The sequence below is a fragment of the Penicillium psychrofluorescens genome, assembly GCF_964197705.1.
Source record: "Penicillium psychrofluorescens genome assembly, chromosome: 3".
Classification (NCBI taxonomy): Eukaryota; Fungi; Ascomycota; class Eurotiomycetes; order Eurotiales; family Aspergillaceae; genus Penicillium; species Penicillium psychrofluorescens.
This window is the reverse complement of record NC_133441.1, coordinates 1,015,159-1,039,986: the sequence shown is the minus strand read 5'-3', so window position 1 is coordinate 1,039,986 and position 24,828 is coordinate 1,015,159. Positions and strand designations below refer to the sequence as shown.

Here is a 24,828-nt window from a genome sequence, read left to right as displayed (position 1 = left end):
GTTGGCACCATCCAACCGCGTGAAGGCGTGCTCGGACCATTGAGACGCTTGCGCCTTACATCCAGCAGCACGCGAGACGACCCCTGTCATGGTGCGACGCGATCTGGATATTATACATATATGCCCGCAGCCGCCTTGGCTTTGGATCGAGCGAATGCAACCTCCTTCGTTCTTCTCTTCTTGTCTTCATCATGGGGCTGTTTCAAATCCCCGAGCTCAACACCCGCAAGGGCACCCTGCGCGCCTACCATCTGGCCGCCGTGGTCTTCATCTCGTCATTTCTGTCGGGCTATGACTCGGGTATTGCGGGTGGAATCCTGAGCTATACATCCTTTGAGAACGACTTCCGCTACTCCGCCGCCCATGAGTCCAAGGTCTCCTCCCTGACTGTGGGGTTGGAGCAGCTGGGGTCGTTCATTGCCGCGCTGTGCGTCTACCCAATCACCAACAAGTATGGCCGCAAGTGGACCATCATCGGCGCCACAGCCATCTTCTGTGTCGGTGTGATTATTCAGGTCATCAACACCCACTCGTTGCCTGCCTGGTATGTCGGCCGTGTCATCTCCGGTCTCGGCATGGGCGCCCAGAGTGTCGTGATCCCCATGTACTCGGCGGAGATGACCCCCAAGGAGATCCGGGGTCGCTGTGGTTCATTCTACCAGTGGCTCTACGCCTGGGGTGTTTTCCTGGCGTACTGGATTAACTACGTGAGTAGGAACTTTTTTTTTTTTTCCTTCCTGGGATAAAAATACTGACCTGCCAAAACAGGGTGTCGCCGCAAACCCCTCAATCGCGGGCACCTCGCGTGAGTGGCAGATCCCCGTCGGGCTGCAAATGGTGTCTGCCGGTGCCCTGCTGATCGGCTCCTTCTTCCTGCCCGAGTCGATCCGTTGGCTCCTGTCGCAGAATCGGACCGACGATGCGTGGAAGTCCATCTCCTGGATCCGTGGCGATGATGGCCCGAAGACGCTTGAGGAGTTCACCGAGACCCAGCTGGGTCTGCAGGCCGAGCGCGCTGAGCGCGAAGGCTTCTCTCTCAGGGAATTGCTGGAGCCGGCCAACCGCCTGCGTTTCATGGTTGGGCCCTTCCTGTTCATCTTCCAGAATGCCACGGGAAGCAGCGCTTTGGCGGTGTTTGCCCCGGAATACTTCAAGCTGGTGGCCGGCGGCTCGAGCCAGCAGAGCCTGCTGCTGACCGGTCTGTTTGGGGCCGTCAAGGTCATTGCCAGCTCCTTCTTTATCTGGGTCCTGGCGGAGCGCTTCGGTCGCCGAATCACGCTCGTCGGTGGTGCTGCTCTCATGGCTGCTTGCATGCTGATCACGGCGCTGATTGTCGACAACACCGCAACTAATGTGAATGGCCAAGTCACCAATGCCGGCCGGGCAACTGTCGCGATGATGTACCTCGACATTATGGTGAGTCGTTTCTGTTTTCCATGTGTATTTCATCTTTCCTAACATGCCTATGCTACAGATCTACAACTGCTCCTGGGGTCCAATGCCCTGGGCCTATGTGCCCGAGATTTTCCCGACCCGGATCCGCGCGTTGGGCCTGGCACTCAGTATGCTCGCCCACTGGGCCTCATCCTTCTGCTTCTCATTCGCAAGCCCGTACATGATCCAAAACGTCGGCGCCAACACCTTCCTGATCTTCATGGGCTTCGATCTCGTCGCCACGGTCTTCTGCTGGTTCTTCGTCAAGGAGACCCGTGGCAAGAACCTCGAGGTTGCCGCTGGTACGGAGTGGGAGGTTGCCGAGCGCACCTCGTCCGATGATGGCGAGAAGGGTGGTGTGCTTGGTCCTGACGGCAAGCGGGTGCAGCTCGTCAGCGTGCATGAGAACTTCCACACCAATCTCAAGCATAGGTCTTAGCTTTGGTAAAAGAGTGATGAAGGGGCTACGCAGGGGGTGTCTTCTTCCAGTGTTCTGTCCTAATGATCGGGTTGTAATGGTTTGGTAGCTTATACGTCCTTGCTCACGTCGTGTGGCACGCGCAGTCCTGCTAGGAATGACGAATTCAAGTACTTTTTCATGAGAAGACATGCATTGCATTTGACCTGATAGCCGTATAATATAAACACAAGAAACGATCCAGAAAAGAAGGAAACCGCCAATTCATCATGCCTTCTCAGCCTTTTTCCGCTTCTTCTCCTCTTTATCCTTATGTGATCTCTTCGACGTCTTTCCTCCTCCCTCGCCATCCGTCTCCTGCTTCTTCGACTTCTTCCGCGGCGCCGCATCCCCGTCCTGAGCATGTTTCCTCTTCCGCTGCTCCTCGCGCTCTCCACCCAGAGGCACCTTGAATGTCGGCTCCTCCTCAGCCTCGGAGTCTGAGCTCTCCCCAATCGTCTCCGGCGGCCCACTCGGACTGCCAACCGGCCGAAACCGCATCTTGAGACCCTTCGGTTGCCGTTTGCGCGGCTTGTTCTCGTCGCGCAACGCTTCAACCGCCTTATCAGTCGCCTTGTCCGTCCCCCGGGACCCGATCAGTTCCTGAATGTGATACGTCGGCACATGTTCCGCAGCACTGCGGTAGGACTGTGTGCTTTGGTCGTAGATAAGTAGCGCTTTTCCTTCGGGGTCATTGGTCTCGGACAGCAGGGACTCAGCGGGGATGCCGTAGTTGACGCCCTCGTGTGTGAGGAGGGGCTCGCCCTGCATGATCGTGGCCATAGAGACTTCTTTTATTTTTGATAGCGGCAGCGAGGACGGGGCTGTAATGTGGAAGACTTGCTTGCCGGTTAGGTTGGAGAGGAGGGATGAGGTTTTCGAGGATGGAGGGGGCTGTTTCTTGGCTGATTTGAAGCCTGTTGGTGGTTTGTAGGGCTGAGCTGCGGAGACTGTGACTCTGAGGAGAGAGAGAGAGAGAGGAATTAGTGATTGCTGCAGGAGAGATCAAGTATAGGAGATTCTTACCTGTTGGCTGGCTCTAGCTCTAGCTGTGCGCTCGGTTTGCTAACGGCTGCGCCATTGTCTGATTCCGCGTCGCTGGAGCTATCTGATCCCGATGAGCTGGATTCATCTTCGTTTGCGGGCTCCGTCTTGGTGGCCTTCACGGCTTGCTTCCGCTGGTTGGCTGGCTCCGGCGAGCTGGAGCGGCTGGAGCTGCTGTCGCTCTCAGACGAGGATGATGCGGACATGATCTGAGACAATTGTTGCCAATCACGTCTTGTTTTCAGGGACACGACTGGGAATACCGGAGTGGTGAACTTGGAAGTGAACTCGGTCCGCCTTTTTTTTCGGGCGCACGGGCCACTCCGCTTTTTTTTCTGCTTATCGTTTATCTTTGCACTTTGCAACTCACACACCTGCCATGTCGCCATGAAACGCAAGGCTGAGAAGCAACAGGCTGGTACGTTTCTTTTTTGATTTCCAATCCAGCAGACGCAGCTCACGCCAATGATTTCGGCAGCCCCGCTCAGCGCCATCGCGGCGCGCAGAGCTCGGCAACAACAGGCGCAAAATGTGACCGCGTCGGAGAAGACACCAGAAGCCCAGGTCGGCGGGGAGCCGCCGTCGAAAAAGCCGCGCCGATCTCTTGAAGTGGAAGAGACGACCGCAGCAGATCGAACTACGCGGACAAGGTCAGCAAAGAACTCCGAAGCGCCAGTGAAGATCTCGGACGGACCGTCAAGAGCCACGCGGTCTCAGAAACCGGCAGTACAGCCTCCTGCGCACGTCGTCGGCGAAAATATCGAGGATGAAGAGCCGGAGGAGGACGGCACAACTGCAATTGATGAGGAGGATGTCCCGTCTACTGCTGGTGACCCCGATGGCTATGAATCACCTGCAGAGACCCCCGCCGAGCTTCAGAACTTTCCATTGTCGAAAGGCCGTTTGAATAAAGGCAACATCGTCTATGGCGACGACAGCACGCTTTGTGTCCGCATTAAGGAGAAGATGAATCTTGCCTTGCTAGGACAGTATGACCTCTGGGTCAAACGGGGTGTTGTTAGCTTGATGGGCGCCAAATTACACCCTTCTGCGCGTTTACATAGGGTTTATGCTCCGTCAACTCATTCTCTGCCGGTAATCAAATGCGTTTCGGGTGTTGATGGAGAGGCAGAAGTTGAAATCAAGTCTTGCCATAGCGGCATTGCTCGCCTTCGGGATCTCTCTCCTCTGTACCAAAAGGTCTGGAACGGTAACACTACAGCCGCTGACAAGCTCTCCCTAAAAGAGGCGACCAAAGACTCGCGCCGAACTTTTTCAGTGGTATGTACTTTCGTCATTATTGCTATGGATGCCGAGACTGACTGCTGGAAAGCTATACACATCAGCCGATGATTCAATGAAAAGACATCTACGGCCTCTTCATCTCGAGAAGAAATGGAGTACCTCGATGAAAGCTCTTTCACTGCGCCATGGGCGTCTCCGGGTTCTAGTCTGCGGCCCCAAAGCGTCAGGCAAATCGACATTCAGCCGCTATTTGTTGAATCATCTTCTCAGCCCGGCTCCCGAGACAGAAACTGGGTACACAAACGCCGACGGCGTCGCTTTTCTGGACCTTGACCCGGGACAGCCAGAGTTCGCCCCCATGGGCCAGGTCTATCTGGCGCACCTGCGCTCTCCATTCTTTGGACCACCATTCACACATCCATCACTGGATGACTCCGAGAATGGTCAAATGGTGCGCGCACATCTTATCGGTGCAACATCCCCCAAGGAAGATCCTGATCACTACGCCCTGGCTGCGATGGATCTCATGGACCATTATCGCTCATTACTAGCGAGATACCCCCAATGTCCATTGATCATCAACTACCCAGGGTGGATCTTCGGGCAGGGACTGGAGGTGGCGACCTGGCTGGTCAGGTGCTTGGGTCTGTCTGATGTGGTCTATATGAGCGAGAAGGGCCCAGCAGAGGTCGTGGATCCTCTCGGCCTATCCGCCCGTGAAGCTCGAGTGCCCATGACTATCTTGCCATCCCAGCCAACCGACTTTGTGAGCCGATCCAGCGCTCAGTTACGGTCAATGCAGATCCAGTCTTATTTCCACATCTCCTGTCCGACTGGTCTTAGCAACCCGGTGTGGTCGAGCGCGCCTATCTCCCGGACAAGACCGATTGTCGTGGACTACGCCGGAGACCGGCAAGGTATACTGGGTATTATGGTGGTGGGATCACAGATCCATTCCGATCTGCTGCGAGAGGTCCTCGAAGGATCTATTGTGGGCGTGGTGGCAGTAGAATCACCTCACGCCGTGGCAGGCGAAGAAATGGATCTGGAACAGCCCAATGGGAATGCATCTCTGGCCGACAGCATTGTGCGAACACCACAGGAAGATCTTCCACACCTACTCACCGGGTCAGGGAGCTGCACACCACTAGACCCCAAAACAAGCCACTGCCTCGGCTTAGCCTTGATCCGGTCGATTGACATCAATTCGCACAAGATCGAGCTCTCCACCCCTATCCCTCCTTCGCAGCTACGCGAGTCAATGGAACAAGGACAGAACATTGTGCTTGTTCGCGGACAGCTGGATAATCCCAAGTGGGCCATCAGCGAAGAATACCATGCTGCCCGGGCCGCAGAGAGGCGCTACCAACAATCCGTGTCCCGGCCAAGTAATGAAAATAGACTGGCAGAACCATCTGACCAAGAAAAGAAACACAGCCAGACCCTGGCGCTTCTGAGGGGGAGAATTCGGCGTGCTAGCAATGTGCCTTGGATGACTGTGGTGGAGGACAACAGTCGACGGCAGCGCGAAGTTACCGCGCGGCGCGAGAAATCGCTGTGGAAGTTGAGGAAGAAGGCGTATCCGGGGAGTGAGAGCGAGACGGATTGGCAGTGAATACTGTGGTCAGTAGTTTTCGAATACAGCCTTGCCTCACCGCAACATGGCATTCAAGGCATCTTCAATGTGTAAATCCATCTCTGCCGTATAGATCCGCGATAAGCAAGGCCCCGCCGGGTCACGTGGACATCCGTACATTTTTTTTCTGCGATAAGAAAACCAACTTTCTTTCCTGGACCATCTCGAGAACAAGAACAGCCGTGCTGGGCCAATTGTCGAGCAGAGCTACTCACCATGGCTTCCACTGCTGAGGTTATCCCCCACAACACCTTCGACACCATCCTGGTGCTGGACAATGGGTCGCAATAGTATGTCCACCTACCCACCCACCCCGCGATGACTCTTTCTTTGATCAGGTCTGACTTGAGATATGTGTATAGCACCCACCTGATTACGCGCCGTCTGCGCGAGATCAATGTCTACTCCGAGATGCTTCCGTGCACGCAGAAGCTGTCCGATCTGGGCTGGAGCCCCAAGGGAATCATTCTCTCCGGTGGTCCCTACTCCGTGTACGAGAAAGACGCCCCCCATATCGATCCCGCCTTTTTCGATCTCGGTGTCCCCATTCTGGGCATCTGCTACGGTCTCCAGGAGATTGCCCACCGTCTTCATGCGGACAACGTCGTTGCCGGCACCGCTCGGGAGTACGGCCATGCCGATCTGAAGGCTACCCGCTTCGGCGGACATGTGGATAAATTGTTTGAGGGTCTGGAGGATGCGATGACCGTGTGGATGTCGCATGGAGATAAGCTTTGCAATCTGCCTGAGGGATTCCATATCATCGGTACCACTCGGAACTCCGAGTACGCGGCCATTGCGCACAAGACGGAGCCTGTGTATGGCATCCAGTTCCACCCGGAGGTTACTCGTGAGTTTTCCAATGATCAAATAGAGGTTTCCTCTACTGACACTATTCTAGACACCCCGGATGGTGGCCGTCTCCTCCAGAACTTCGCCGTTGGAATCTGTGGTGCCAAGCAGAGCTGGTCGATGGCCGAGTTCATCGGCCAGGAGATCACGCGGATCCGCAACCTCGTCGGTCCCGAGGGCCAGGTCCTCGGCGCTGTCAGTGGAGGTGTCGACTCTACTGTGGCCGCCAAGCTGATGACCGAGGCCATCGGTGATCGCTTCCACGCCGTCCTCGTCGACAACGGCTGCATGCGTCTCAACGAGTGCGAGAAGGTCAAGGAGGTTCTGCAGGAGCAGCTGGGCATCAACCTTACGGTCGTTAATGCTGGAGAGGAGTTCTTGGCTGGTCTGAAGGGCGTTGACGACCCTGAGAAGAAGCGCAAGTTCATTGGCGGCAAGTTCATTGACGTCTTTGAGGATGAGGCCAAGAAAGTCGAGGCACGGAATGCTGGCAAGGTCGAGTGGTTCCTGCAGGGGACGCTGTACCCAGGTCAGTGCTCTATCTGATTTGACGAAGGACATTGACTCACACATGGTTTCAGATGTTATTGAGAGCATTTCGTTCAAGGGCCCGTCGCAGACGATCAAGACCCATCACAACGTGGGCGGCATCGCCGAGCGCCTGATGGCTGGCCACGGTCTAAAGCTGATCGAGCCACTTCGCGAGCTATTCAAGGACGAGGTGCGTGAGCTGGGTCGCCAGCTCGGCATCTCCCCAGAGCTAGTTGGCCGGCATCCCTTCCCCGGTCCCGGCCTCGCCATCCGTGTCCTCGGCGAAGTCACCAAAGAAAAAGTCGAGATGGCCCGCAAAGCCGACCACATTTTCATCTCGATGATCCGCGAAGCCGGCCTATACGACGATATTGGCCAGGCTTACGCCGCGCTGGATCCCTCCCGCGCCGTTGGTGTCATGGGCGACAAGCGTGTCTACGCCAACATCATCCTCCTCCGCGCTATCTCCACCAAGGATTTCATGACTGCTACGCCTTATCCCTTCAGCTATGAGTTCTTGACCAAGGTCTCGACGCGCATCGTGAACGAGGTGGATGGTGTTTGTCGTGTTGCGTATGATTTTACTAGCAAGCCGCCAGGCACGATTGAGATGGAGTAGACTTGTGGATATTTTTTTGGTTTTTGGGAGTTATAATACATAGTAATCTGAATAGAGATCGCATGACTATTCTACTCGTATAACCAGCCGTATTACATGAGTTGTTGTGTCCCTATCAATTCCCGACCATAGGGCTGTGGGTGGAAAATGTCGAATCTAGGCGTTGTATGTGACCCACCACGAATTCCGCTAGTAATTTCCAAATGTGGTTGAAAATCGCAAGATAGAAGAAGTCTGGCGTTCTGAATATAATCTAGCTATCCCTTTTATAATACAGAATGTATAGTGAGCGAAATGAGCGCACAATGCCAAGAACGTCAAAAATTAAAAAGCAGTTTGGTGCTGTACAAAACTTTTATCCATGGTTCCACCAGACATCCCGGCATTATTCCGAAAAGCTTATTCTGAATGTAGGCAACGGTGACTGTTTGGACAGCCAATTAGGCGTCCCACACTGATTAGAATAGCAGAAACAAATATTTGGTATGGAAGCAGAGCTGTTTTCGGCCTAACCGATCTTCGGCCCAACTGATTTTGCTACAGCTGATTCATGACGGAGTATTTGACTTCAGTGCTACATATAAGTAGAACCTAGTGCTCGTAATAAAGGAGGATCCTTTCACCACTTCAACATCAAACAATAATAATCTTAGCCACTATTACAACCATTGCCTCTATCTAAATGGCAGATACCGCCCAACTAAGCGCCCTAGAGGCCTTCCTCCACGGCCATCCCAGTATCAAGTACACCCCACCTTCATCTCCGGAGTACGCTTCCGCCCGCAAGGTCTGGAACAGGGCTCGTCTCGACAATCCACTGGCTGTAGTTCAGCCGCAATCACCCTCTGATATCATCGCCATTATCAAGTTCGCCAAATCCAATTCCGTCCCTTTCACATTTCGTTCAGGCGGCCACAACTTGGAAGGCCGCGCCGTAGTTGAAAAAGCCTTGCTCATTGATCTGCGTGCCTTGAATGCAGTCACTATCGCGTCGGATCGGAAAACTTGCACGGTTCAAGGCGGCATTCTGCAAGAAGAGCTCGCAAGCAAGCTCTGGGAAGAGGGCCTGGGCACCCCAACAGGAGCTATTCCAGGTGTAGGTTACATTGGTTGGGCCACATACGGCGGTTATGGGCCCTTCTCCTCGCAATGGGGTTTGGGAACTGACCAGATTCTCGGCGCCACCATAATCGATCCCGATGGGGAGATCATCACAGCTGATGAAACCCTCCTACAAGGCATCCGCGGCGCGGGGGGTCTGTTTGGTGTAATCGTTGATCTTACGATCAAAGTCTATCCTCTTCCTAGCGTGAGTATATCCATTCTTCGCCCTCCTATTTGCTTTAGCACTAATTATTGACCCAAAGCTCCTTGCTGGCACCATTCTTTACGACTCCACTGACATCACTAAGACGTTTGTGGACTTTAATGGTGCCTACCAAAACATCTTCAACTCCGAAGGTTTCCCTCCGCAACTGACCATCCAACAAATGGCCGTGAACGCCCCACCTGGCCGCTGCTTTGGCGTCGGCTTCGTCTGGAGTGGCTCCGACATAGACGAGGGCCAGCGCTGGAGCGCAAAAGTCGCTGGCCTAGCTCCTCTACTTATGAATACTGTTGCCGTCACCACCATCCCAGAGTGGTTCGCCAGCAATGGCACCATGATCCCAGCAGACATCTCTGGCTCTAGCGCGACGCACAACATCAGCCGCATCCCACTACCCGTGGCTGAGACAATTGGCCGTAACCTCGAGCGTATGCCCATTGATCCGGGCACTATGTTCTCCATTCATCAGCTACGCGGGCCATCAGTAGCGCCGCAAGGTCATTCGTCTGTTTTTGCAACGCGAGAGCCGCACTACATGCTTGAGTTTCTGGCATATGTGACGAAGGAGGGGAGGAAGGAAGAATCGGAGGAGTGGGCGGTACAGATGGCAAGGGAGATTGAACAGGCTGATCCGGGTAACGTCCTGCCCGCGGTATATCTGTCTTTATACAGTAGTGCTCGGGCGAAATCGTCGGACGAGGTTCTCAAAAAGGCGTATGGGTCGAATGTGGAGGTGGTAAGGGGTCTGAAGTCCAAGTTTGATCCGGATAATGTGTTTAGATTGACTGTGCCGGCGATGGAGTAAATCTCGGGCTATTGCGCCACGTACGAGAATCCCAGGAACACGGTATCCTCCCGTGAACCACTAGCTGCCAGACATCATGCCTGTGTATATAGGTTGCATAGAAAGAATTGAATTCATTTCAGGATATATCTGTGTCCATCCTGTCAGGGGTATGTATACGTGCACAACAATCTTCAAAGCTCAGGCTTCTGCCATGACTGCTCAGCGCCAGCATCATTTGTCTTGGTGTGCTTCACCTGCCACGACCGAAACATCAGCGTCGCCACATTCCTCCCCATCAACGCACTGGTCTCCATAGTCGAGATGAAGCTCTCAATCCCACCGGTGTACCACATGCGCGGAGCCAAGCGACTCTCTTCGAAAGTCACTCGGGGATACAGGAGCGGATAGGGGTTCCAGAATTTCTCATGGAACCAGCTAATATCCGTCTTGGGGAGATCGGCAATTGTTTTCTGTGAATCAGTCTGCTCCAGCCCGAGTATCTGGGCTATGAATTCGGCCGTTGGTCGCTCGGGTGAGAAGACCTTATACACGTAATGGTCTTGTTGTTCTTCGCTTCCGTCTTCCAGGCGGGTAGATCGAGTCACTGTGCGCAGAGTGCTGATACTCCAGAACCCGGCTGGTCCTGCCCCTTCAGAGCCAAAACCGGAGCTGCTCTTGCCCTTGGGCAGAGTCGTGAGAATGGTTTCTGGGGCTTGAGCGTCGGGACCATTCAGTCCAAAGAACTGAGGTGATATCCGGTGCGGAGAAGCGAAGAGCGTCACGTATAAATTCACGAACGGGATCTCGTCCGGAGGATGTGGAAGAGACGGCGAGACAGAAATGTCAGAATATTGGAACGGGGCAGCGATGACCACTTCGTCGAAGGGCTCTGTGTGTGACTTCTCACTATTTGGCGAGGAGGAGGTGATGCGCACAATGCTCTGGTCGTCATCCCGCTGAATAGCAGTCACACTCGTGTTGACCCTCACCGCAGCCCCGGCAGCCTTCAGCACGCCATCGAAGATGCGCCAGTTCCCGCCCTCGACAGCAACAGCTCCATCGGTGGCCATGCAAACCATCGACTCCAGCCCATGAATCAAGACCAAGTTCTGCCCATAGTTCACGCGCGTACTGGCCTGGATAATTTCCCGCGCAAACAACTCCGAAATACCACTCGCCCCGAGAAAGTGCTCGCCCGTCGAAGTCGTAACATCTAATAATCCCACCATCTCCGCAACCTCCGACAGCGACTCGAAGGGAAACAGCGGCTCCTCGTAAAGACGCAGAAACCGGCCCACCACCTTCTTGACCAGACTCCGCGTCTTCAACGGCGCAAGCCCATACCGCCAGACCAGCTTCCCGATATTCCACCAACTCGACGCATCCTTGAGCGCAAAGACAAACGACTCGCCGTCCCAGATGCCGATACTATCAGAGGACTCCCGCGGCCGTTCATGATCTGCGCTGCGCATGTTCAGACCCAGGTCGCGCGAGGCATTGACTAAGTTCGCATTTACTTGTACGAAGATCGAGGCGCCTAGTTCGATGGGGTAGGCCGGATCCTCGAATGCATTGACTGTTGTCGAGCGTCCGCCGATGTAGGGATTGCGCTCGAAGACTGTTATGTTCACCGGGATGCCAGCGGCATCTGCTTGTTTGCGCAGCTCGTATGCTGTGAACGAGCCGCCGGCGCCGGCGCCTAGAGTGTTGCATTAGTGGTTGGGCAATAGAGGGAGTAATATTTGGGTGAGGTTCATACCGATTACTGCGACACGTTTTGCTAGTGGCTGCTCAGTTGCATTGATGAGAGTGAAGAGAGCTGCAATCACAGCCCAGAGATAGAGCACACCAAGATGCCCGTGTTGAGACATGCTGTAACTACTTGAATTGCAAGTCAGCACGTAAGTCAAGGGTGGAAGACCAGTGATGCCATTGGCAGTCGCGCTATCCCTGATCTAGAATAGCGTCCCCCGATAAGCGATAACGGATTCATCACCGCCAATTTTTTCTTCTGCTTCAAACAACTCACCATGGATCCCTACGACAGCGACTCCAGCATTGAGGAGGACGGTGACTTCACCGAGACCGGTGTGCTGCTCGGGTACGCTGCGGAGGAGGTGATTGAGGATACAATTAGCCATTTGGGTGGTCATCCGGTATGTTGTTCCACAGTATTGCCCGTCCAACCAAGACATATATTGACTGAATCAATCAGACATGGCTCGACAACACAAGCCCGCCACCAGGCGACTTTGCCAACTGCAACGTTTGCAATCAGCCCATGCTGCTCCTCCTCGAGCTGCACGGCGATCTACCCGACCATTTCCCGAATGACGAACGCCGCTTGTACCTATTTGGATGTCCGCGCAAACCATGCAATCGAAAGCCTGGCAGCATTCGGGCGTTTCGTGCGACGCGGAAGGTGACTTTGGAACGGGCGCAGCAGAAACCCGCGGAGGAAAAAAAATCTCCAGCGCCAGCGCCGGAAGCTGAAGCAAAGCCGAAGCCAGATCTTGGAGCTAGCCTTTTCGGAGCGACTTCTTTGACGAATACTGTCTCCTCCAACCCGAATCCATTCTCATCGGGCACCGGTGACTCTCCGGCTAATCCGTTTGCGACGCCCACGCCCGCCCTCGCCCCCGCAACGGAGAAGACCAAAACAAACGCCGCAAATGAACTGGCCGAGACCTTCGCCGACAAGGTGCGCGTCTCATCCCCTCCACCACCGGTACCACAGAACAAGGCAAAACCAACGCCCGAATCCACCGGACTCGTTACTCCCTGGCCAGCCCAGTCCGACTTCCCAACTCCATACACACACTATTACTTGGACGCCGAATACGAAACCCTCTCGCGGCCATCCACACCTGCCATCCCCGAGAATGTCACCATGGAACCCATGGACGAAGAAGGCGGCGGCGGCGCCGAACTAAAAGACACATTCGAGTCCGAGCTCGACAAGGCATTCATGAAGTTTTCTACCCGCCTCGCGCATAACCCGGAGCAGGTGCTGAGGTATGAGTTCCGCGGCTCACCGCTTCTATACTCGCATACCGATGCCGTGGGTCGTTATCTGCATGTTCACCCTGATGGCAATGCCAATGCGCGCATCACGACGGTCGGTGGTGGTGCGAATATGCCGCGCTGCGAGTACTGTGGTAGCGAGCGGGTGTTTGAGCTGCAGCTTGTGCCGCATGCTATCAGTATGTTGGAGGAGGGTCGGGAGGGCGTTGGACTGGGGAAGGAGGATGCGGGCATGGAGTGGGGAGCTATTATTCTGGGGGTGTGTGCTCAGGACTGTGCGCCGTCGACTCTGGGGCAGACTGGGTGGAGGGAGGAGTGGGCGGGTGTGCAGTGGGAGGAGATGAAGTAGATTTTATACCACGACTGTTTAGCGGACGAACAATGGTGAGACTTGATTTGGTTTCTTTGGACGAGTAAGAAAGTATGGACACGGCTCCGGTTCTTTTTGTTAAATGTCTAGCTGCAAGAGAACATAGAAGAAGTAGCACCTGCAGTATAACAGGGCGTACAGACAAAAGAGAAAGAAAAACGCCCGATGCGCCAGAACCCGACTCAAATCACCGGCGAGTCTCCTCCTCGATGTTTCAGACATCCATCCATCGTCGTTCGTGGGTTCATCATCAAACTCATATCATAGAGCAAGCAAGTCAAGCAGATCAAGCCGGCTGCTCAAACCCCCTCCGAATAACGCGTCCAAACATCTCAACGCCAACATGCTCGCTCTTGACCTCACTGCGAGCCTCGTTCTCCTTATTTGTCGGCACACGGACAACGGCACCGTCAACTTTCCACCCGCAAACATCGGCCACAAACTTCTGCAGCGCCTCGCGGGAGCGAACATCCAGCCACTGCTCCAGGATATCGACATTAATCTCACGGAAGGTCTTGCCAACCTCGACGGCAATGCGAATGCGGACCAGCTCCTCGAACCCGGCCACGTCGGCCGTCAGGTCCGCGTACAGGTCATCCGAGTTGAGGGTGGCCCAGAACTGGGCGTACTGGGCGGACTCGAGGAGGGTGGACAGGCGGGCGAGCTTCTGGACGGATTCCACAAAGTCGGAGGTCTGCGAGGCGGCTTGGGCCTCGGTGGTGGAGGGGAAGGGCTGCGTGCTTGGTGGGAGGAGGGCGAGGCAGAGCGAGAAGGCCGGGGAGGGGAACACGGTTAGGGCTTTGGAGAGGACGTTGGTCACTGTGTCGGGTTGGAGGAGGTGGGGGTTGAATTGGTAGCTTTTGTGGTTGGCGGGGAGTGGATGTCAGCCATTTTGGTTCTTTTTTTAGGGTGAATGTGCAATATTTGGGCGAAGGGTGGGTTTCAGGAGGTTGTTCGTGTGTTTTCTCAACATCCCCATTTAAATGGGATATCAGGTAATAGGAAACGTGTAAAGAAAAAGAACATTCATCATTGAAAATGAAGACCAAGTGCAATAAAAAAGGGGGGGAGGAGCATACAGCTTCAACAGGGCCAGGTTGGCGTAGCAGTCGAATGTCCGGTCCTCGCACTGCTGCGCGATGTAGTCCTGGAACACGGTGGTGGTCTCGGGATTGTAGCGGTCAAGGCCGTTGAGGATGGCATCGATGTGAGCCGGGCGGGTCTCACACTTGTCGGAGGCGACACCCATTGTGAATATGTGATGGGAGAAGGAGGGTGACGGGGAAGTTGGTGGTGGTGATGTTCTTCTTTGTTCGTGTCTTGGTTTTGGTGGGATTTTTCCATTGTGGCCCGGGGGCGGATTAACCCAAAGTGGCAGAATTTTCCGGGCTATAGTTCCCTACATAGATCGGATTCACAGGTACAATAAGACTTGGAGAATTGACAATTACTGTAGATTCAATACTGCGTGACGTGTCCAAATAATACATAGATAAAAATACAGGTCCCTGAATGCCCGTCCCATCATCTCATCCCACCCGAAAGAACACTTGCCGAACCCCAATTGAACTCCGATACCGAGTCTGAGAAAAGACGCCATAGTCTATGCCACGAAACCCAAAAAAAAACCTGGAACCGAGATGTGATGATGCGGATGATTCACGCTATGCCACGTGCGATGGAAAAGCCATAGGAAACAAAAAAAGAAAAAACAGGAAAAGAGAAGAAGAAGAAAAAAAGGCGGGAGGGGGTATCTGGAAGAAGAGGAAGAAGAAGGGGAAGGCGAAATTTAGGCCACGAGAGATCGACGCGGTGCAATGGGGATTGGCTGAGGGCCGGAGGCGATGTCAAGTTTCGCAAGGTCGAGATCCTCGTGATTGTATTCCGAGGTGGATTGCTTCGACTGATCCGGGGCCAGAACCACCGAGGGCTCTTGGGTGCTGGTGGTAGTATTCTCTTCATCGCCCAGGGTACTGCAGACAAAGCGTTCCTCGGAAATGGGGACACCACCAAACATGGTGCCCAGCTGTTGCAAGAGTGCAACGAAATGCGCGTGGATCTCCGCAAAGATGTATTCATTGCCGACAATCTCGGCCAAGTTGCGCGCACGGATCTGGCCGAGTCGCCGCGGCTGGCCCGCCAGGTCCATAGCGCGACCCGTCAGAAAGGAAGACACCGGGGTGTACTGCCGAGCAACCGGGTTGTTGCCGGGGCTGTTTTGCTCTTCGCGACGCTTCTCTTCTTCCTGGAAGCGCTCCGCGGCGCCGACAATACCCGACGCAATACGGCCAAAGGCGCGCCAGATCACGGGGCAAGCCCGGAATGCTCTTCCGGCATCCTTGCCAGCGAGCGCGACCAAGGCATAGCTGCGTCGCTTGCCGCGCGCCATGGGGTCGGGCAGGCGGAAAATGTAGGCGATCGTGTAACCAGCAACGGAGTCCCCAAAGCACAGAGGGCCCGAGGACAGACCCCGGGGCAGGAGCTCACAGCTCAGAGTGCGAATCGAGGAGCGTCGCAGAAGCGCATAGTCGGCCGGATTCGGAGGGCCGCGGAGAGAAAGGTAGGTGAGGAGGTGAGTGTGGCAGGAGGAATCGGACGCAACCGAGGACGATCGAAGCGAATCCGGGGGGGAGGAGTGGGTGTGAGGATCGGGTAGTACGTCGCTCATGTCCGAGTGACTGTTGCCGCAGGAGTAGACCACCTCGCGCGACCGCAGCACGGGGCTGCTGGTGTTGTTCTTGGTGCCGGGAGCGCCCGGCGGCAGCTGCTTGCTCACGCCCTCGGGAAGAGACAGGCTGCAACTGGCGCATGCGTCGCCATCGGCGCGGCCGGCTCGATTGGCCCTGTCTTCGGGCGAGGCCGACTGACCTTTCAGGAAGCACGAGTAGTCTTCGATCTTGGGGGACCGGGAGGGCTCATCGTGGCGGCGAAGGGAGGCGTGCGAGGGGGCCGGGGAAGAGTCGGGAGAGACATCCGGGTCGCGGGTGCACTGGGAGCAAGTGAAAGGGAGGACCTGCGAGCAGATGATGGAGGTGGGCCCATGCACCTCGCAGAAGTGCGTGAGGGAGAGCTGGGGTGGGTGTTAAGATGCGGACATGCAGAGAGACCAGAGAGGCGCTTACAATGAAATCCATGGCGGATCAGACTCTAGAAGGCAGCAACCATGGCAGGATGCGATACATCCTGTGGTGGGGAGAAGAGAGAGGGAGGAAGGCAGGAAGAAAGAAAGAAGAAGGGGACGAGAACCAGAGAACGAGAGCGAGCGAGCAGTGGAGCCCCTCGGAACTAAATAAGAAGAACTGGAGATGGTCATCGAACGCTGATTTGCCACCCGGAGTCCGGCCGAGAGACTAACTCTCGGTTCTAGAACATATTATTCCTTTTTTGAAGGATCACAATCATCACAACAATATACATTCTCTCCCTACCTACAGGACATTCTGCCCTCTACCATCTCGTGTTCGTTCGGCCCGACACAGGCGGATTCGCGAGAGGCCCAGACGTTCCCGTCCAGATGTAACTTGAGCTGCAAACAACAACCGCCATCACATTCGATCTATCGTCTTCAGACGGGAAGTAAATCCATCGCCTCCGATTTGCTCTGCCCGCCATCCGCACTGCTGGGCCCGTCCTTTCGATCCTGCGCCCGCCCCCTTTTTTGAACTCGAGCTGATCATTGCCCTATCTACACCGATCGGATCCCTCCCCGGCGCTGCCATTTGCCGGGGAGACGCCCGCCCTCCCGGCTCTCCGCGCCCGTTTGGGGGAGAAATGAGATGGACGATGATTCATAACAACCCTTGCCTCATCTTCCTTCCGAGGGGGGGGGGCGGAGGTTAATCCCACCCATGTCCACCCTTTGGAGGCTGAGGATTCTCCCCTGATCCCTGCCTGGTGGTCATCCGGTAGTGACGGTAACTATCCGTTATGATTATTTGTGGCACACGACAGCTCAACGGTTGGGTTCCGTGGGTAACGGCCTCTGCTGGGTCCTGCAGTTTCTATTTTTTTTTTTTTCCACGAAAATCGCGCATCGCGGTTCGGGTGCTCGCTCGGCACAACCCGAGGACCTACAAACACCTTTCGGGTCAGCATTATTTTCACATGCATAGCCCTGTTGCTTATTGTACAGCATTTAACTAACTAGGACGCCTGGAGTACATTGTCCATTATTCAACGGCGTCGCACACCGAAAGGAAAGCACCCGCCGGTCTAAGGGTCTCAGGGTACGCGGCTAAATGCCACGCGTGAAACCGGCCCACCGGAGCACTTTTCTCGAAGCTTGGGGGCCTTGGGCTAAGCCTCGGTGGGTTCGGGTCGTTCATGGCAGGCTACCACCTGCCCTTTCGGAAGTGGAGATCCATTCTAATTACGCTCGACATGACGGTGGGTCCGTAAGAAAGTCCACGTTGATGCTGATTGTTGGGATTGCTGTACATCCAGTTATTCTTGTGGTACGCCGTGCAGGGAATGGAATAGATTTGCCGACAATTCCCTCGGCGTAATGAGCGCTAGGTCGGAAGATATATGGAGTATTGCCGACACCAACACGGCAGATGGTCCGGAGAAAGTCCGGAGATAATGTCTCACGGTGTAGCAGAATAGTGATTATTATTTTTTTTTTTATGTATTGCCGTATATATCGTACATGGCATGGGATATACTACATCCTAGCGGATTTCCTCGAGCGGGTAGGGTTCCCCGCTCTAAGCCGCCGCCGCCGCTGCCGCTCTGATGAGAGCGGCCGGAGTCCGGCTTACGGAGGGTCAGTGGCTGATCAAGGGTCATTTAAGGTTTGTCACAGATCATCTATAGATCTATCCCATCTTATACTAGATATATGTAAATAGAATAATCAGGGGCATACCCCCGACCTACGCACTCTAGACCCCCTCCCCTAGGGATGCGCGAAAATAGAGTAGATTTTGTACTCAAAATGGATAAGGCCAAGAACCAATTCTCAGTGCACTAGTGCATATGGGGTATTTGGTAGCCATGGACTCGGAAATGGTGTGCAGCCACGAACTGCTTTTGGTCGTCACCTTGTAGCGACTGTCTGGGAATCGGAGCAAGGTAGCTATTCTGAGGATAGTCTCAGCACCTCGCTTCCAGCTGCAAAGCGCAGCGAAGGGCGCAGGATGGATGACCTGCAAAGTTCCCCAGTGACTGAACCGGTCTGTAAAGACGCCGTGCCTTTCGAATCAAACTACGACCCAGCGATATTGTAGTTGGATCGGCAGCACTGCGGTTGCCGTTTCCTAGAGGCCAAATAACAGCTAGGTTGAATCCAATCACTTTTTAGCAGAGCGATCGTCTTTGGGAATGGGCAAGCCCATCATCGACAGCATATTCGCTGCCGGACCAGCCGCACCACCTTCACTCTGGAGAGCCTCCAACAAGTTCCGGGCAAGATTGATGTTGACGTCTTCGTCTTCATCTTCATCTCCTTCTTCCTGGTTGGACGGCTCGGCTGCTTTGCCTTTGGACGAGCTCTCCGAAAGCTTCTGTTGGGGTCTGTTCAAATTCAAAACACCCGTGCCCCGCAATTCGGTCTCCATCTGCCGAGACAGCTCCTTGATCTGTTCTGTGTCGTCTTCTTCCTTATCCGAGTCAAGCTCTTCCACTCGCTTGCGAATCGAGTCTGGCCTGGAGGGCATTCCCATCATTTCCTTCATCATTCGTGCAAACTCTTCTTCATTGAAGGACGCGTCCTTATCCTCCTCATCATCGCTGAGCTCTTCATCATCTTCGACTTCGACATCCGAATCTGATGCAAAATCATCGATAAAATCAGCACCTTCAAACCCAGCGGAGTTGTCATTCAAGAATTCTTCAAAGCGGGCCACAATCCGTTGCAGATTTTCTTGAGCGCTGGCGTCGCCGAAATTACCGCCAGTCGAAGTCTCCGCCTGATCCTTGCCTCGTCCTTTTAGTTCTCGGTCCAGATCTTCAAAGTTGATGTCCATCCATTTCTCGTCATCTTCTCGCAGATCCCATGTCGCAATATCATCGTCTGTAGGCATTTTCTCATCGCCAGTCTCCAAATCCTCCAGCAAGAGCTTCATTTCTCGAACAGCGGCATTGTCTTGGTTCTTAGGGTCGTAGAGCAGCATTTCAAACCCACAGGCAAGTTTCATTCCTGTTTCTGCGCGGTCGTATACCTTTCCGTCCTCTGCTGGAGGCAATTTGCCCTGCCATGTGCTGGGAACGGGAAAGTCTTGACTCTTCAGCTGAGCGTATCCCACCCGAGTGAAGCGGACACTAGCAGTGATCAAATCATTGGGCTCGAAGGTGAGATCAGAAGCCTTGGCCCGTAGAGGCCGCAGAGCTATTGGGTCGCGGAGATAAAATGCTTCTATAGCGGGCGATATATATGCTGGTTTTTGATGCAGAAGGAAAGCCACCCTGCGCGGGATTGTTACGATGGCGGAGTGAAGGTTTTCAGCGATCTGCTGAGGGTAATTGCGCAGTCGGTAAAACGCCTCCTCCTGGATCATATTCGAACGGAGGAAACGACCCGGTTCAGTCTGAATGATTGCTCGCGCTTCCTTGAGGGACAGTTTTTCGGTGGTCTGTTTCTTCGATTCCTGTTTGGGCTTGATGATCCTGAGTTCGCCCTGATGGATCCAGACCTGGTCAACTGTCAGTCAGACGTCCATGGCAGAAAGAGAAAGAAAATATTCACCCGGTTATCCGCCACCTCGGGCTCCAGCCATTCTGGGAGCATGCCCGCGGCTTCGATGAGCAGGAACTGACCATCGGTGTCCACCACTTTCACCCAGATGTCTTTGTGGCGCTTCGTCAGTTCGCGGAGAAAATAGACCACCACCCATTCATCCTCAATCGAGTCGCCATAATTCGTGCGTCCTTGTAAGGAGGTGATGCCTAGATTTTCGGAGCTATTAGTATGCGGGGAACAACACCATCAAATAAACATCTGTCATACCATCGTCCTTGGTAATCTCGAGGTGAAACCCTTCACGCTGCCAGATGTAGTCCTTGAGCAGCTCCTTGGTCAGTTCGGCGGCCGTGCGCTGCACCTCCAGCAACCGCGATCGGGTCTCGGCAGCTTCATCGATAACGGCGGGACTGGGTGCCGGTAGATGATAGATGGAATATTCGACCGAGTCGTCCGGCAGCTCTGGTTTGGGAATAGGACGGAAAGTCGACTTGAACCACTCGATATCCTCCTCGCTGGTCATGATTTATGATGATTGCAAGTCATGACTTCATTGTTGGGCAGAAAAAAAAGAGCAGAACATGACCCACTCGTGACTTTCCCGCGCTAGTCCTATTCAGGCTAGACATCAACACTCCAAACACGCCCATGCCATTTCGCTCTTTCCTCCAACTCCCTCAGCTTTCGCGGTGATGCTTGCGCGTTGATCCTGCCCCTGCTTTGTTACTCGGAACCATGGCATTCCCCTACATCGACACCCCACGCACCGAAATCGACGGGAACGCGACTTACCTGACCAACGGCTTTCGCAGCGCGGGGCGCACGCATCTGTCCGCGCTCGACTCGGTCGAAAACTCCTTTCACACGCCTTCCAAGGACAATGACGCTCTAAAGGGATTTGATCATGGCCGGCGACGCGCCTCCGGGGGCACCAAACTCAACACTCCACGCGCCGCAGGCTCCAAGTCGACGAGAACCGCGTTGAGGCATCTCCCCGCTGCTGCGCCAGCCAAAGGCGAATTCACGCCGTTGATGAAGAGCGCGACCAAGAACAATTACCTCAAGAACGTGTCTATAGCCCGGGGGACGGACGGACCCAAGACTCCGGCCTACATGCGAGATGGATACCGGAGCAACGGCCACACGCCGGGCCTCCCTGCCATGGACATGTCCGATATATACGAGGAAGACGCGACAGTTGATGATATCACACCCGTTCCACAGGCTGTCAGTAGCAGCGCGCAAAGTACACCACTCCCGGCACTTCCAGGACGCGACGGGACGGGGTTACTGGGTGATGGGCAGAATATGATGACTCTTAAAGAGCAGGAGCGGGTGCGTTGCAATCTCTTTTTCTTGCGAACGGCCGACACTAACTGCCACAGATCATTGATAGGCTCGACAAGGACAATTGGAACCTGAAATTGAAGATTCACTACCTGGAGGAGCAGTTAGAAAAGGCCGGGCCTGAATACAACAGCGCGGCACTGAAAGAAAACACGGAGCTCAAAGTCCTGCGGCTGACGATGCAACGAGATATCTCTCGGTACAAGAAGAGTCTGGTGCAAGCAGAGCGCGACCTCGAGGATTATCGTCTGCAGCTCATGGAAATGAGGGAGAAAGCCCGGCGGAAACAAACAGACGAAACATTTCAGCGCGAGATGGACATGCTACGAGAAGAAGTCGAATCGAGGGAGAGCCATGTGAAGGAACTGCGAGAGGAACTTCGACAAGCCAAGGACCAACAATCTGAGGGGATGGACAAGCTCCGTGACGAAATCGAAGACCTAGAAGCCATGCTTAGGGAGAAGGATCGGGCCATCGAAGAGCGTGATGAAAAGCTCGACGAATTGCGCGACGCCGGCAATGAGGACGGTGCGGTCTCGGAACTTCAAGCCGAACTAGAACGCGCAAAAGACCAGGTGCAAGAACTTCAGGATAGCCTCGACCATGCCAAAACAGAAGCCAAGGAGGCAACGGAGGAGGCCCAACTGGCAGAAAGAGAGAAGGAGCGCGCCGAAGATGACCTGAGAGAGTTACAAGACGAGATGTCCAACAAGTCTTTCACGACCAAGGGGCTTAGTCGTCAGCTGGAAGAGAGAGCCGACAATCTGGAAGAGGAGGTGCGCAACCTCCGACAAGAAAACGATTCCCTGAAGGCCGACGTTGAAAGCAAGACCGAGTCTGTGACTCGCTTGGAAGAGCGCCACCAAAATATCCAGCAGGACTTAAAAGGGGACTCCCGCAAATTGCTGGACGACCTCGACTCCATCAAACGCGACCGTGATTTTGCACAGGAGGAGCGCGAGAAGTTGTCTGCACGGCTCCATGAGGCCCTCAACGAAATTCAACATGCAAGACAAGATAAGGAGCTCCTACAGACTCGCCACCAAACATTGACGGATGAATCGGATGGGTTGCAACATGAGCTCGTCCGCGCGCAGGCCAAAATTCGCGAGCTCCAGCAGGCTGTAGAGGATCACGACGGACAGAACCGCTGGAGCCACAAAGAGGAGGTTGATCGACTGCAGGATGAGATTGAAGCCCTTCAGCATGAGATCGAGGACAAAGAAGGCCACTTCGCACTTGAGCACGATCGCTGGGAAAGCACCAAGCGAACCCTGCAGTCACAGAAAGATCGAGCGGAAGAGCAGGCAAACGGCTACAAGCGAACCATCGAGAAGCTCCAGGAGGCAGAGCACACTCTTTCAGGGAAAGAGTTCCACCTTCAGGAAGCTATCGACAGCGAGAAGCAGCGCCACACGCGAGAAGAAACTGTCTTGAACCGTCAAATCAAGGATCTTGAGGATGATCTCGCATCGAAGAGACGCATTATTGATGAGCAACGAAGCGATCTCTTGAATGTGAAGGAGGAGCTGCGGATATCTCACCGTGAGGAGCAATCTCTCAAGGAAAAAGTGCAAGCTTTGGAGGATGAGGTTGTCGTTCTCCAGACAAGTCTGGCAGATGAGCAAGAGTATGCCAAAGGCCGGCTACAGAAAGGATCTTCTGATGTGGAAAATCAACTGCACAAGGCAATTGCGGACAGACAGACCCTCCGTGATCAGCTTGCTAATGCTCATGTCGAACTGCATGACCTCCGAACATCGGTGGCCGAAATTGAGACTGAACGGGACGAGCTCCACGCTCAACTCGACCGGGTCCAGAATCCAGACGATTCCATCCGGTTTGATCGTGAGAAACTTGACCTCCGAAAGTCCACAGCACGACTTGAAAGCGAGCTGAAGAGGCTGAGAGATGACAAATCGGCGCTCGTACAGGCGAAGGAGACACTTGAGACGCAGCTTGGCTCCGAGATTGAACGTGCTTCTGCAGAAGAGGGTCGCCTTTCAGCTGAAATCGACCGTCTTCAGGATAAACTGCGCACTGGAGCTGGGGATCGGACACTCGCCCTCTCCAAACAACGCCTCGAGCGTCGTGTCCATGAACTGGAAGCACTTCTGGAGCAGCAGCCACCCCTGGCGGACAACGAACAGTCACCTGCAGAGCTTTCTCTCCTTCGTCACAGCCTGGATGACGCTCGACAACGCGAAAAGATTCTTCTCCAGCGTGAAGCGGACCAAAAGACTTCAGCGCGTAACTTCAAGTCGCGTATCGCAGAGCTGGAGAAGGATCTCCATGGTGCATTGATGAACAAATACGAGTCGCATTCCCCGCAGAATTCGCCGTCTGACAAGCTTCACGAGGAACTGCGCAGTCTCAGGAAGAAGCTTTCGGAGGCGCACCGGGCCCTCAAGGACATCAAGTCCAAGAACCGGGATTTGGAACGCGCTGCCATGAAAGAGGAGGACCAGAAAGATCTTCACGAACTGCTGAAATCGTCAACTCTCGAGGCTGAAGCCATGGCACTACAGGTGTCTGAACGGGACGCACACCTGAACGAGCTGAAGACTCAAGTCCGCCGGATTCGTGAGGAACGAGCGTTCTGTGTCCGCAAGGCCGAATCTGCAGTCAAGGAGTTGGAAGCTCTTCAAATACGCTACGATGAGGCTGTAGCCAAAACCCCCACTTCCAGCAAGTCCCGACACGAGAAGGAGATGCGCGGTCTGGGCAAAGAGATCATCTGGCTTCGTGCGCGTCTGCAACGCGAGGAGAAGTTCCGTCGTGACCTAGCCTGGAGTAAGGGTCTGATGGAGCTGGGCGAGCGTGTGCGAGTTGCATGGTATGCTTGTTTCTGCTCGCCGTATTTCCAAACTAGACTGACACGATGACACAGTAACGAGGCCGATCTCCGCATGATCACCGATATGGGCGTCCAAGCTCGCGACCGCAAGCCGGTCCGCACGCCGCGTCGCAAACTGCGGACTGCCGTTTCGCTGGTTGTCGCCGCTGTACGCATGAAACGGATGGGCCAGGAATGGAGACGGACGAAGAAGCTGGGCGAGGGGTTGAAACGAGCGAAGAGCGAGCTGCTGAAACGACGCGAGAGCTCGGGTGGTCAGTTGCTTGCATGATAAATTCTGTTTCTTTTTTCTGTCTTTTCTCAGCGTCTTTCCTTCTGCCATGAGATCCCCCTACATGTCGTGTCTAGTATGCAGGTTGTTGGGCGTTTTGAACTGTCTATGTGTTGCATTGGGAACTTGGAATTCAATGAGCATTTTCTCTGTTTGTTTGTTTTGGCTTCTTGCCTATCTAGTCGATCTAAACTGTAGAGCGCAATGTTTGCTTTCGTGCCTGCATGTTTTCCTTTTGCGGACCACCACGACTATATGAGCCCTTTCATCTCTCCTCGTTCTCCTTCTTACCTCCTCTACCTCCCACAAGACCAGCCCTCTCACTGTCGTCCTGTTATATATCTGTAC

At 54.4% G+C, this 24,828-nt stretch overlaps 11 protein-coding genes across 11 annotated transcripts; 6 read left to right on the top strand and 5 right to left on the bottom strand.

Annotated features, from left to right (window-relative positions):
• Nucleotides 1-191: 191 nt before the first annotated feature.
• On the top strand, nucleotides 192-1,873 carry PFLUO_LOCUS4523 (uncharacterized protein; the record flags this gene model as incomplete). The annotated part of the gene is made up of 3 exons (XM_073781882.1): nucleotides 192-707; nucleotides 769-1,416; nucleotides 1,475-1,873. The coding sequence occupies 3 exons, from the start codon at nucleotides 192-194 to the stop codon at nucleotides 1,871-1,873; spliced, it is 1,563 nt and encodes a 520-aa protein (XP_073638593.1).
• Nucleotides 1,874-2,119: 246 nt separating this feature from the next.
• Nucleotides 2,120-3,141, bottom strand: PFLUO_LOCUS4522 (uncharacterized protein; the record flags this gene model as incomplete). The annotated part of the gene is made up of 2 exons (XM_073781881.1): nucleotides 2,120-2,849; nucleotides 2,918-3,141. 2 exons carry the CDS (start codon nucleotides 3,139-3,141, stop codon nucleotides 2,120-2,122), a joined length of 954 nt encoding a protein of 317 aa, XP_073638592.1.
• A 181-nt stretch (nucleotides 3,142-3,322) lies between these two features.
• On the top strand, nucleotides 3,323-5,795 carry PFLUO_LOCUS4521 (Polynucleotide 5'-hydroxyl-kinase grc3; the record flags this gene model as incomplete). Its single annotated transcript, XM_073781880.1, has 3 exons — nucleotides 3,323-3,353; nucleotides 3,414-4,216; nucleotides 4,269-5,795. The coding sequence occupies 3 exons, from the start codon at nucleotides 3,323-3,325 to the stop codon at nucleotides 5,793-5,795; spliced, it is 2,361 nt and encodes a 786-aa protein (XP_073638591.1).
• A 237-nt stretch (nucleotides 5,796-6,032) lies between these two features.
• On the top strand, nucleotides 6,033-7,818 carry PFLUO_LOCUS4520 (GMP synthase (glutamine-hydrolyzing); the record flags this gene model as incomplete). Its single annotated transcript, XM_073781879.1, has 4 exons — nucleotides 6,033-6,106; nucleotides 6,179-6,666; nucleotides 6,718-7,197; nucleotides 7,250-7,818. 4 exons carry the CDS (start codon nucleotides 6,033-6,035, stop codon nucleotides 7,816-7,818), a joined length of 1,611 nt encoding a protein of 536 aa, XP_073638590.1.
• Nucleotides 7,819-8,500: 682 nt separating this feature from the next.
• Nucleotides 8,501-9,950, top strand: PFLUO_LOCUS4519 (uncharacterized protein; the record flags this gene model as incomplete). Its single annotated transcript, XM_073781878.1, has 2 exons — nucleotides 8,501-9,127; nucleotides 9,186-9,950. The coding sequence occupies 2 exons, from the start codon at nucleotides 8,501-8,503 to the stop codon at nucleotides 9,948-9,950; spliced, it is 1,392 nt and encodes a 463-aa protein (XP_073638589.1).
• Nucleotides 9,951-10,123: 173 nt separating this feature from the next.
• PFLUO_LOCUS4518 (uncharacterized protein) lies at nucleotides 10,124-11,803 on the bottom strand (the record flags this gene model as incomplete). Its single annotated transcript, XM_073781876.1, has 2 exons — nucleotides 10,124-11,631; nucleotides 11,692-11,803. The coding sequence occupies 2 exons, from the start codon at nucleotides 11,801-11,803 to the stop codon at nucleotides 10,124-10,126; spliced, it is 1,620 nt and encodes a 539-aa protein (XP_073638588.1).
• Nucleotides 11,804-11,962: 159 nt separating this feature from the next.
• On the top strand, nucleotides 11,963-13,305 carry PFLUO_LOCUS4517 (uncharacterized protein; the record flags this gene model as incomplete). The annotated part of the gene is made up of 2 exons (XM_073781875.1): nucleotides 11,963-12,088; nucleotides 12,148-13,305. 2 exons carry the CDS (start codon nucleotides 11,963-11,965, stop codon nucleotides 13,303-13,305), a joined length of 1,284 nt encoding a protein of 427 aa, XP_073638587.1.
• A 307-nt stretch (nucleotides 13,306-13,612) lies between these two features.
• PFLUO_LOCUS4516 (uncharacterized protein) lies at nucleotides 13,613-14,575 on the bottom strand (the record flags this gene model as incomplete). The annotated part of the gene is made up of 2 exons (XM_073781874.1): nucleotides 13,613-14,183; nucleotides 14,406-14,575. The coding sequence occupies 2 exons, from the start codon at nucleotides 14,573-14,575 to the stop codon at nucleotides 13,613-13,615; spliced, it is 741 nt and encodes a 246-aa protein (XP_073638586.1).
• Nucleotides 14,576-15,115: 540 nt separating this feature from the next.
• Nucleotides 15,116-16,460, bottom strand: PFLUO_LOCUS4515 (uncharacterized protein; the record flags this gene model as incomplete). The annotated part of the gene is made up of 2 exons (XM_073781873.1): nucleotides 15,116-16,396; nucleotides 16,449-16,460. The coding sequence occupies 2 exons, from the start codon at nucleotides 16,458-16,460 to the stop codon at nucleotides 15,116-15,118; spliced, it is 1,293 nt and encodes a 430-aa protein (XP_073638585.1).
• A 2,157-nt stretch (nucleotides 16,461-18,617) lies between these two features.
• On the bottom strand, nucleotides 18,618-20,528 carry PFLUO_LOCUS4514 (uncharacterized protein; the record flags this gene model as incomplete). Its single annotated transcript, XM_073781872.1, has 3 exons — nucleotides 18,618-19,958; nucleotides 20,012-20,211; nucleotides 20,273-20,528. The coding sequence occupies 3 exons, from the start codon at nucleotides 20,526-20,528 to the stop codon at nucleotides 18,618-18,620; spliced, it is 1,797 nt and encodes a 598-aa protein (XP_073638584.1).
• Nucleotides 20,529-20,740: 212 nt separating this feature from the next.
• PFLUO_LOCUS4513 (uncharacterized protein) lies at nucleotides 20,741-24,480 on the top strand (the record flags this gene model as incomplete). Its single annotated transcript, XM_073781871.1, has 3 exons — nucleotides 20,741-21,340; nucleotides 21,391-24,188; nucleotides 24,243-24,480. 3 exons carry the CDS (start codon nucleotides 20,741-20,743, stop codon nucleotides 24,478-24,480), a joined length of 3,636 nt encoding a protein of 1,211 aa, XP_073638583.1.
• Between the last annotated feature and the right edge of the window lie 348 nt (nucleotides 24,481-24,828).